The 12749-nt window shown below is 36.0% G+C and overlaps 1 protein-coding gene and 1 pseudogene across 6 annotated transcripts in view; one reads left to right on the top strand and one right to left on the bottom strand.

The window, feature by feature from the left end:
• ECT2 (epithelial cell transforming 2) overlaps positions 1-12749 on the bottom strand; it is a 122575-nt gene that overhangs the window by 8023 nt on the left and 101803 nt on the right. For all 6 annotated transcript variants that reach the window (XM_040480771.1, XM_040480770.1, XM_040480768.1 and 3 more), the window contains 2 exons: positions 10067-10205; positions 8612-8766 (listed from right to left, as the gene is read on the bottom strand). In XM_040480771.1, the coding sequence (XP_040336705.1) occupies positions 8612-8766; positions 10067-10205 (294 nt within the window). The remainder of the gene's footprint in view (positions 1-8611; positions 8767-10066; positions 10206-12749) is intronic.
• LOC121034002 (phosphatidylinositol N-acetylglucosaminyltransferase subunit P-like) lies at positions 2178-2569 on the top strand (annotated as a pseudogene).

The raw sequence follows: 12749 nt of genomic DNA, 5'->3' as shown, positions 1-12749 counted from the left end.
GGGAGAGGGAGAGGGAGAGGGAGAGGGGGATGAGGAGGGAGGGAGGGAGAGGGAGGGAGAGAGGGAGGGAGGGGCCGGTCTCACCCAAAGCAGGGCTTGAGCTCACCAATTCAGGACTCAAACTCACAAACAGTGAGATCTTGACCTGAGCAGAAGTTAGATGCTTAACCAACTGAGCCACCCAGGAACCCCTGTTCTCTACTTTTCTTGTTGTTGCTTTTTCTTTAAAAATTATCTTTGGAATCATTCTGTCAAAATCCAGAAATTTCCTGTAGGATTTTATAAAAACTATAATGAATTGACATCTTTATGCCAGCCAGCATTCTCTTTCAAGAACATAATGGATTTCTCTGTAAAGTATATCGTTTTCTTAACATAGGTTTCATTCATTTCTTATAAGGCTATTCCTAGATTTATACTAAAATTTCCTAAATCTACACACCAAGCTTTACTGGGAAGTGGGGTCTCCATTTCCCACACTTTCTAGTAGGTTACTGCCAGCATAGAGAAAACTATTGATATGTGTGTATTTATTTTTTATTTGGTTACTTAAACTAAACTGTTACAAGTTCTAATACTTTTCAATTGGTTCCTGTTAATTATCTAGATAATCATTTGCAAAATAACTCTGAATAGTAAAATATCTTGACAACCCATGGGAAACAAAGCAGTCGGGACTGTGATTCAAGCTCTGCCTATCCCCGAGTCTCCCCCATCCTCATTCACATACACCTGCAAGGCTCTGCATTATTAAGATTTCCTACATCTTATAGTAGAGGGATCACATTTCCTACACTGCTGTACATATTACACCATAAACTAAGCACAGCTGTCACTTTAGTTTTATAAACTTGATTTTGTTCTCATTTCATTTCCATTTTTAGTTTCATTTCAAATTGGTTTTCATTCAATCAACAAATGTATATTAAGAGCTATTTGATAGAAGCCTTTTATGTCCTAGATACAGAGACAAATTCAGAAAAAGGATGTTTTGACACAAATATATTTTCCTTCACGATGTTTTGATTTCAAAACACAAAGTAATTCATCAATGCTCATGCTAAATTGGTCAGCCTATGACATTTTTTTAAAAATTAAATGCTGAAAAATACAATGGAATTAGGTGGGACACAATTAGAAACAGTAAGAGAATTAATTTAATAAAAGTGGTTACAAAACTAACATACATATCAAAGATTAACCTGCATATAAAACTAGAAAACAACTTAGCTAAAATATCTCATTTATGAATAGAATTACAAAGAGAAAATTACCTAGGAATACATTTAACAAGAAATGCATGTGTCTACACTTGTCTTTCTGGAAAGAGGGATGAAAGTATCAAAAGTGGCACTGCTGAAAATAGTGGGACAGGTGCATATGTTTTACACTTTCCTCTATTTAATGTTTCGTTATGTGCAAATATTACTGTTCAATTTAAGTTAGTAAAACTCATAATATGAATATAAAACTAAATACTGGTAAACTTTAATTTACTCATTGAATAAAATTTTTAGATGCATAATGTATAATGTATATATAAAGAAACTCAACTCCAAGTGTGTTTAATTTTGATGAAATGCTTTTTTAATAATAAAAGCCCCTGAAATTTAAATCCCTAAGCAGTTGCTAACAAAGAAAAGAGACTCTCGGTCTTTCCTGTTGCTATCTGAACTGTTATTAAGTATATAATAACCCCATATGAACTGAAGAGAGCAGATGGCTTCATATTTCATATTCAATTACTTCTGATTTGTTGAGGGTAGATATGAGGTCTTTCACATTTCTAGAAGGCTCTGGGTTCAGAATGGCTGAAAGGGTAAACATCTATGTAGTTCTGGTGGCTGAGAAGACAATATAGCTGTTTACTAAGATGTAAAGATGAAGTACTTCTTTTAGTTCTCTCTCCATAGAGGAAGGTAAATAGGGCAAATCACAGACAAAAACTCTAAATAGGGGAAACTTGTTTTCAATATTCCCAAGTTTTTTTTCCTATTACTCTCCTTTTCTTATTAATAGTTCCCATTCTCTCTTCCAAATATTAAAAATTTTTACTCTAGGGGTGCTGTTGCAACCTGGCCTTTCCCTCAGTTTTTCCTTTCTTGCCCCCCTGAGCCTTGCAGACCAGCGCTTGCACAGGGGACTGGGCACTGAGAGTGGTTAAAGCCACAGGGAAAATGGTGGAAAATTCACCATCGCTATTGCCAGAAAAAGCGATCTGTGGCTTTGTTCTTTTTTAAGCTCCCAATTTGGCTTCATACTATATATTATATGGGATTTTATTCCCGAATGTTGGCTAAACTCCTTAGACTTACTAACCTACTGGCCTCAAAAATATTGTGCAGTTGCACTGCCCATCTACCTCTTTATTCCTATAGTAATTGGTTATGTACACTTACTTGGAATAAACATGAGAAGTATCTTTCCACTCAACTCCATTCATACAATCACAGATAACTATGCTAAAAACCAAGGGCAGAAGAAATACCAAGAAAAGACTATCCCAGCATTAAGATATATTCCATGGAGCACCTAGGTGGCTCAGTCGGTTAAGCTTCCAACTCTTGGTTTTGGCTCAGGTCATCATCTCATGGTTTGTGAGTTCAAGCCCTGTAATTGGCTCTACGCTGACAGAGTGTGGAGCCTACTTACGATTCTCTGTCTCCCTCTCTCTCTGCTCATCCCCTGCTTACTCTCTCTCTCACTCTCAAAATAAACATTAAAAAAAAAAAAGAAAGATATTCCTATTAGTAAAGTAAACCAAATGTTCTTTCTTGCAGCCAAAGAACTTTATGCCAAAAAAGTTAATTGTACGTAGACCAACACCAAGCAGGTATTATGTTTTTGATGTATTAATTTTGACCATAATTATTTTGATTCTCTTAATACCCAATGTTGAAATGTAAGAAACAAGTTGAACTTCTCTTAGATTAATTTCCATTAATATTACAAACGTTCTCAAGTATTAGTTATTAACAGAATAAATAAAATATTGCATCACCATATACCAGATTTTTTAAAAAAATAATTATCAGTAAAAGTAAGAAACCCCTCCCCAAAAAAACCTTATTCTTCTAAATCTCCAAAATTATACCATAACAAAAACTAATTTTTAATAACATACTAACATAATTCTAAAAACATTTCATGATTTACTCACCATAATAATGAGCCCCAAATCCACATGTACCTAAGACTAGTTCTGAAAACAAATCTGCGAAGTTCAAGATTAGAAAGTAGTAATGGAGGCTTTCGATTAAGATGGCAAGAAGTAGGGAGACACTAGTCTTGTCTTGTCCCTCAAAAACAGCTAAATAAACATCAAATCACTGTGAACACCCAAGAAATCAATCTGAGGGCAGAGAGCAAACATGTACAACTGGAGGAGAAAAAAAATGCCACATTAAGAAAGGTAGAAGCTGTAGAGAGTTGAACTGGGTGGAGAGAGAAGAGCTGCGGGAACTGCAATGGGGAGGAGGCCTGATCACAGAGAGAAGAGCAAGAGAAAAAGAAAGAGAAAGAAGAGTGAAAGTGCACATAGGGAATCTCACAAGAAACACTCTTCCCCAAAACCAATGACTGGGAAAAGGAGAGGGGCTGAATACCCCTAGTTTTCATAAACAGTAGAACAAAGAGCCTGAAGTTTTGGATGTCTGCACCATCGCCAGTGTTGCACCTGGCAAATTTAGCCATGTTCCAGTAGGAAAGGAGGTCAGAGACCTGGAAGTGGGCAACGTGCTCTGAGGATTCCGAGTAGCACAGGGAGAAGCAGTTCCCCTGCCTGGAGTGCATTTGGGAAAGGTGGCATGGCCTCTCTGGGAACAAAAGACCCAGGAGGTGCCACTGAGCTGACCTGTTCACTAACACTGGAACAAGAATGCTAACTGAGGGCAGCAAGCCTTGGTACCAGCTTTCAGCTGCGCTTTATCATAAACTCCAAACTGCTGCGCAGTGGTGCAACTGATTTCTGGAACAAGCTGGACCTAGCCACAGCGAAGTGAAACCCTCCCCCAAAGGATCAGCATTGGTCTCCAAAATTTGGAGCTCTGAAACCTACCTATGTACCTGAGATAAAATACAGACATGCTGTGCTGCCTGGCAGGTGGACAGCTCAAAGGCAGGCAGGGTGAAGGCGGGGATCTGGTGGAAACCGGGACACGAGACAGGAGATTGTTCTGTGAGGGCTTCATGAAGAGTGGCAGGCTTGAGCTCCCTGCTCTGGGGATGAGAGAGCAGGGCAACTCCATTTTCACCCCGCCTATCAGGACTGACAGACTTCAGTGAGCAAATCAGTGCCACCAAGTGGAGGCCAGGGCCGCTTACACCACTAGGGCAAGCCACCTGAGAGTCAGCACAGCAGGCCCCACCCCCAGAAGACTGGCACAAACCCCTCCCACACACCAAGTCCGCAGATCATAGAGTGCTACAAAGCTTCAGCTCTAGGGGAAAAGGGATATAGCCTCCTTTGTTTTTTTTCTTGTTTATTTTCTGCACCTTCCCCCCCACCCTGGGCCTTGGGATATGGAAAAGGCAATTTTTTTTTAATTTATTTTTTTTTTTAGTTTATACATGGAAAAAACATCCTTAACCTACAAGGGAAGACAGATCAGGTTTGCAGCATATCTGTCACAGAAACTGGGCAGGCCAGAGGGAGTGGCAAGATATATTCAATGTCCTAAATGGGAAAAATATGCAGCCAAGAATACTTCAGACAGCAAGGCTATTATTCAGAATAAAGAGATAAAGAGCCCCCACCCCCAAAAAAATAAAGGAGTTTGTGACCACTAAACCAGCCCTGCAGGAAATATCAAAGGGATTCTTTGGGGAAAAAAGAACTAAAAGCAACAAAGACTAGAAAGGAACAGAGAACATCACAAAAAACACCAATTTTATGGTAACACAAAGGCACTAAATTCATATCTGTCAATAATCACTCCTAATGTTAATGGACTAAATGCTCCAATTAAAAGACATATGGTATCAGAATGGATTAAAAAAAAAAAATCTATATGCTGCCTACAAGAGACTCATTTTAGACCCAAAGACACATGCAGATTCAAAGTGAAGGGATGGAGAACCATGTATCATAGTAATGGAGGTCAAAAGAAAGCCAGAGTAGCCATACTTATATCAAACTAAAATTTAAACCAAAGACTGTAACAAGAGATGAGGAAAGGCATTACATCATAATTAAGGGGTCTATCCATCAAGAAGACCTAACGATTGTAAATATTTATGCCCCCACTTGGAAGCACCTAAATATATAAATCAATTAATAACAAAGAAATTCTTTGGAAATAATACAATAATAGTATGGGACTTTAAAACCCCAGTTACAACAATGGACAGAACATCTAAGCAGAAAATCAACAAGGAAACACTGGCTTGGAATGACACACTGGACAAAATGGACTTAACAGATACATTTAGGCTATTTCATCCTAAAGCAATGGAATACATATTCGTTTTGGGTACACATGGGACATTCTCTAGAATAGATCACATACAGGGTCACAAATCAGCCCTCAACAAGTACAAAAAGACTGAGATCATACTATGCATATTTTCAGATCACAGTGCTATGAAATTTGAAGTCAACCACAAGAAAAATTTGGAAAGCCCTCAATTACAGGGGTTAAAGAACATCCTACTAAAGAATGAATGGGTTAACCAGGAAATTAAAGAAGAAATAAAAAAGTACATGGAAGCAAATAAAAATGAAAACACGACAGTCCAAAACCTTTGGGATGCAGCAAAGGCAGTCGTATGAGGGAAGTATATACAATACAGGCCTACCTCAAGAAACAAGAAAAGTCTCAAATACACAACCTAACCTTACACCTAATGGAGCTAGAAAAGCAACAGCAAAGAAGGCCTAAAGCCAACAGAGAAAGGAAATAATAAAGATTAGAGCAGAAATAAATGATATAGAAACAACCTAGTAGAGATCAATGAAACTAAGGGCTGATTCTTTGAAAGAATTAATAAAACTGATAAACTCCTAGCCAGACTTAACAAAAAGAAAATAGAAAGGACCAAACTAAATAAAATCATGAATGAAAGAGGAGTGATCACAACTAACACCACAGGAATACAATTATAAGAGAATACTGTGGAAAATTATATGCCAACAAACTGGGCAATCTGGAAGAAATGGACAAATTCCTAGAAACCCACAAACTACTAAAACTGAAAGAGGAAGAGATAGAAAATTTGAACAGACCCATAACCATCAAAGAAATTGAGTCAGTAATCAAAAATCTCCCAACAAACCAAAGTCCAGGGCCAGATGGCTTCCCAGCGGAATTCTACCCAGACATTTAAAGAAGAGTTAACACCTAGGCTTCTCAAACTATTCCAAAAAATAGAAATGGAAGGAAAACTTCCAAACTCTTTATACAAGGCCAGCATTACCTTGATTCCAAAACCAAAAAGGAGAATTACAGGCCAATATCCCTGTGAACATGGATACAAAAATTCTCAACAAGATACTAGCAAATCAAATTCAACAGTATGTTAAAAGAGTTATTCACCACAATTAAGTGGGATTTATTCTTGAGCTTCAGGACTGGTTCAGTATTCTCAAATCAATCAACGTGATATACCACATCGATAAAAGAAAGGATAAGAACCATATTATCCTTTCAATAGATGCAGAAAAAGCATTTGACAAAATACAGCATCCATTCTTGATAAAAACCCTTCACAAAGCAGGGATAGATGCAACATACCTCCATATTATAAAGGCCATATATGAAAGACCCACAACTAATACCATCCTCAACAGAGAAAATTGGAGAGCTTTTCCTCTATGTTCAGGAACAAGACAGGTATGCCCACTCTCACCATTACTGTTTAATCAGGACATTGCTAAACGTTTGCTGCCATCTTGTGGCTAGCTTATATGAAATTTTTTTCATTAGCTGTTTTATACATCAGTTCTAGAATTATTAGCCATCTTGTGGCTAGTAATTCAATAGATTGTATTTTAAGGAAATTTTTCCGTTAACTATTTACATTTAAGTATTATGGTTATACATTTGGAAAGGACTTCATAAGCAATCTAGTCTGACATTGTGATAAATGTAGGATTAATTTCTACAATAAGCAGTCACTATACTGCAAGGATCCATTTTTTATATGGATACCTAGAACTATGAAAAAAAAAATCCCTCTTAACAATGAGCACTTTTGTAAGCTTTATAACAAAAGCTGTCTCCATTATTTTTCTAGTCAGCATTGTTGTAGGCACTAGCTGTATTTCCTTCCGTGAAACTTTTTGTGGAACAATCCTTTATAACAACATATTGTTAGCACATAGAAATTAAAAAAAAAAAAAATCATGCTGGATTGAAGCATTCTATAATAATTAGGATAAATTTGTCAATTTCAGGGTTTTATTCCTTGGTTTTCCCTGTCATGTCACTTGTTGAAAAAGAGAAATTGAAATCTTCTGCTTAAAAAAATAATAATTCAAAATGTCTGTTAATTGTTCAACACCTAGGCAAGAGGTTTTAATCAAACACTACCTCTTCTATAAATCACTATAATTATACCTCAACAGCCTTCAATGTCAGACTTAGCTATGATAAATAAACATTTATTTCCAACAGGAAATGTCCAAGGCAATCTGTTATAGTACTAGGGTAATGTAAAGGATTGGTTATCATTACATTCTTCTCTATCTATGTCATTTGTCCAAAGATGAAAAGGTCTATACCTGTCTATCACATGTCTCTCCCATATATAATGAAGAAATCAAGTTATTTGTAAAGGGACCTAGATTTCATCCAAGATATACTATAGACTACCTGATTTCTGTGAGTCATTTAACTTCAATAATTTGATTTTCTCATGTAGCTGCATTTAATCTGTATAAGATAATTATATACTCATAAGAGTATTTGATTTTCAGAGGATGGACTGAGAAAACTGGATTGGCAACTTGCCTAACAGAAAAACAACTTGTTACAACTTACCTACTGCTTTCAACAAAGGTACAAGAACAATGGAACAAAATACCCTCTATTTTACAAATAGCCAAGTCAAAGAACACTAATGAAAATCACAGGGTACATCAGAACAAGTCCCCAAAGCCCCACTAAATCAGAGGCACAGGAGCTATTAGCCTTTCAGTAAACTAGGCATTCAAAATGGTCTCATGTGTCTATACTTAAAAAAATTTTTTTTAATATTTATTTATTTTTGAGAGAGACAGGGAGAGAGGAAGAGAGAGAGAGAGAGAGAGAGAGCACGAGTGGGGGGGGGTGGGCAGAGACAGAGGGGGACACAGAATCTGAAGCAGGCTCCAGGCTCTGAGCTGTCAGCACAGAGCCTAATGCAGGGCTCGAGATCACGAACCACAAGATCGTGACCTGAGCCAAAATCAAATGCTTAACCAAATGAGTCACCCAGGTGCCCCTCATGTGCCTATACTTTTAAAAATCTTTCCAAAACAACTTATTAAGCCGGTTTTCCTCAACACACATAAAGTTAGAACTTTCCTACATTCATAATTTCATAATTACCAAGTCATTAGAAATGTAGGGTTAGTCTGAATGCATTGTAATGAAGTTAAAACTTTCATTATAATAGTGGTTTAAGAACTTACAGCATCTGCTTTACAAATGGTATTGGCTACATGTCGACATAGCATCTTTAGCCAGTTCTCTTTTGGAAGTTCCTCTGATGTCATCTGGAAACTGAGCAGCACATTTGCCCGCTCTGTTGGTGGCCTCACAAGCAAGGCAAAAGCATTATGGCAATCTAGGGTTCCAGAATAATCATAGACATTAAGTGTTACTCCTTGCAAAATGAAAGATTTATGCAAGTTTAGTTCCCTCAGAGCAACAAAACTCCAATGAAATGATCTCTTCCCCACCCTTTCCATCCTCTATATTTTTAAGTACACAAGGAACATGATATTACACTGAAACACTGGCAAGAATTATAACAGTAAGTACCATGTGAGAGACCAACAATGATGATTTATTGACATTAAGCAGTATTTTCTATGAAATTTAATATTTTCTGAGAAAGTTTTTTTGAATTAGATCATTTCTTAGAATTCCAGAATTTAAGTTTTAAATTAAAATGGCATTATAAGACTAATTTGAACTTAAATCAAGTTCAAAGAAATCAAATGTCCAAATATTAAAACTTTTACAAAATGGTTTTGGACCAAAATACTAAAACAGAACCTATTTTAAATAATAATCCATAATTCAAATCCAAAAACATGGAGAGGATTTAAATAAATGCACTATTGTAACACTTAATACATCCAGAATCTGACAACCAAATAAAGACACAAAATAAGTTGTTATTCATGTTTTCTGTGATTGTTTCTCATAAACTCAAATCCTTCCATCATTAGAGGATGAGATCAGTAATGGAAACAGCTTACTTGTAAAAAAAAATGTCCTAACATCTAAAATATGGCCATGCACACACATTACTAAATGCCAATTAAACAAACAGATGATACTGTTTTTGATAATTTCAGGCCTTCAGAGAACCCTCCCTAACACTACCACAGTTGAGTAAAAGCTCTCCTTAACACACATTTGACCCATGTTGAGTCTACCATAGTTACTTTGGGTACATTTATTCACGCACATCTCTCCTGGTCATATTCTAAACATATTTCTAGCAATGCAGCCATTGCCAACAAGAAAGCAATAGGATGCAGAGCACAGGTAATAGACTGGTGATTTCTTTTGGATTCTAAAGGAACGAAATAAGTTTTGATGTGGGAAAAAGCTAGGTTAGGACACTATCTTGACATGAAACCATTTAAAAGCTCTTTGTCCCTTAAGGGATGAAGACACCCCACAGGATGAGAAAGCATTTTCATTTGAGAAAAATAAAACATCAAGTAGGTTCTAGAGAAGACTTTGGATAGAAGTATAAGAAAAATTACTTTACCAATACTAACCAACTGTATTTAAAGATAATTTACCAGTTTTAAGAAAGAAAGAAAAAAAAAAAAACCTAAGGGAGTGAATCAAACCTACAATGATTATGAACTATTTTCAGTTAACCAACATTTATCCAATGAGCATACCTTCTGTTTCTCTTATGTCCAGCACTTTCTTAATTTGAGAAAGAGGCATGAGATGAATATGCTTAAGAGAAGCTGGGGGTCGGGTATGGCCATGAGGACTCCTAAAAGTGCCAATAACCTTATGCCGTTTTCTTGCTATCTGATTACAGAAAAAATAATAATAATAATATGAGTGAAAACTATTAAAGACTAAATACTTAAAAATGACACTAATGACATAAATCTACATGCAATTCACTTGACTATTAATCATCCCAGAATTACTATGCAATAAGAAGCAGAGTTACCATGTAACAAATTCATACATGTAATTGTATAGCAGAAATGTTCATGCATATATAAGAAGAGCTTAAAAAGTCAGGAAAACAGACCAAGGGACAGGATCTAAGCAAAAGGTCCGCGAGGTGTGAAAGAACTTAGAAGCATTTTGAGAAGGAATAACATTATAGGATACAGGAATCTTCAATAGAAGGCCCTGAGTTCAGGAAAGGGAATAGCTGCTCTGGGATCTCAGTCGTGGGTTCAAAAGGTAATTGATTTTAGTTGAAGAGGAGAATTCACAATTATCTCAAATCCTGTACAAGGCACTGAGGACAAAAGAGTAAATAATATAGAGATGGCTCTGGCGCTCATGATAGTTAGGTATCATTGAGAAAGAGGCAGGGTAAAGAAGTAACTAACTAAATAATACACTAAACAAATGATACAAATTATAAACTCAAGGTACAGTGTTAAGATATAACTTTACCTAAGCTGGGAACTCCTACAAAAGGAGGAGATAGGTAAAGTAACTAGAGAAGACAGGAGCAAAATCAGAAAGGGCCTTGTAATTCATGATGTACTGAATTCTGTGAATTTTATAAGGTCTTTAAATTTATTATTTTCATTTCCATGAAAGCCTAATGTATTATTTTGCCTTTTTAAAAGAAAGTCTCTTTTGAGGTTATAATCATCAACTAAATCAACACAAAATGATTTAGGTTAAGTTACTTGATGAATTGAGATTGGTCACCACCATGAATTCAATATGGCTAAAAATGCACTACCCTGGGTTGGCTATTGGAAAAGATCAAAAGGCAGTCAATATCATATTCACATTGAAGCAGAAATGCAACTCAAATATATGTTACATATCAAATACTAAATTTTAATTTACATTAATATAGTAAAAATAGGCAATAAAGATGAAATAATTTCTACTATAAATTTGAATATAGTTTTAAATCAATTTGGCTAAGCTAAGCAAATAATTTTTAATTTTATTTTTTAAAATTTACAACTAAATTAGTTAGCATATAATGAAACAATGATTTCAGGAGTAGATTCCTTAATAATGCCCCTTACCCATTTAGCCCATCGCCCCTCCCACAACCCCTCCAGTAACCCTCAGTTTGTTCTCCATATTTATGAGTCTCTTCTGTTTTGTCCCCCTCCCTGTTTTTATATTATTTTTGTTTCCCTTCCCTTATGTTCATCTGTTTTGTCTCTTAAGGTCCTCATGAGTGAAGTCATATGATTTTTGTCTTTCTCTAACTTCATTTAGCATAATACCCTCCAGTTCCATCCACGTAGTTGCAAATGGCAAGATTTCATTCTTTTGGATTGCCAAGTAATACTCCATTGTATATATATACCACATCTTCTTTATCCATTCATCCATCGATGGACATTTGGGCTCTTTCCATACTTTGGCTATTGTTGATAGTGCTGCTATAAACATAGGGGTGCATGTGTCCCTTCGAAACAGCACACCTGTATCCTGTGGATAAATGCCTAGTAGTACAATTGCTGGGTCGTAGGGTAGTTCTATTTTTACTTTTTTGAGGAACCTCCATACTGTTTTCCAGTGTGGCTGCACCAGCTTGCATTCCCAACTAAGCAAATAATTTTAAAGTTCATTTTTAAAAAGGAAAAACAATGACAAGTGCCAATATCGATGACACAAATGTTAGCATATCAAGGTAAAAACTCAGAGATAAAATATAAAAAGGAAAATATATAAATCCTCAATTTAGATTCAGTAAAATATCCTCTGTCCTATTTAAGAGAAATCAGTATAGATTTTATCCATTTTAAATGTTTCTAAGTTTTATCATTTTCTTCACTCCAGATTTGCTAAGATTTTTTTTTTTTTAATAAGCTAAAGAATAAAAGTTTAGGATTATAAGTCTTGAAGTCCAAATTTAATAATAGACATAAAGCTGTTTCAGTTAATGTGATTCTGAGTTAGGGAGGCTTAAGAGAAACTAGAACAAAAGTCAGTGGATTTAAGAAGGTAAAGGAAATGAGGAACCAGGGTATCACATAATGTACTCAAAAGCTATGGGGAGTAAGCAATGACAGGAATTAAAGTGGCACGTAAGTCAATGAGCCAGTTATAAAAAACTTCATGGAATCTGAAGAAGATGTATGATCAAAAATTTAAAGCCACAACTCTCTCAGGATTCAGGGGATAAAACCCAAAATGGATTAGCAACCTAACCTATTAGATGAAAGGTGCCAGCTGACCTGGGCACTTTAATAGGAAGAGAAGCAAAAGCAAACAAATAGAAGTACTGAGCAACTATGTAAAGTAAAACCCCATTGGAAATTGACTTCCCCTACCCCTGTTCTCCAAAACAAAGCAGGCTGAAGTTCTCCTTATGGAGGAAACAAGTAGTTCAGAATTATCTGCCTCATGACT

The sequence above is a fragment of the Herpailurus yagouaroundi genome, unplaced genomic scaffold (assembly GCF_014898765.1).
Source record: "Herpailurus yagouaroundi ecotype Mexico unplaced genomic scaffold, PumYag 159, whole genome shotgun sequence".
Taxonomy (NCBI): Eukaryota; Metazoa; Chordata; class Mammalia; order Carnivora; family Felidae; genus Herpailurus; species Herpailurus yagouaroundi.
This window is presented reverse-complemented; position numbering and strand designations above follow the sequence as displayed.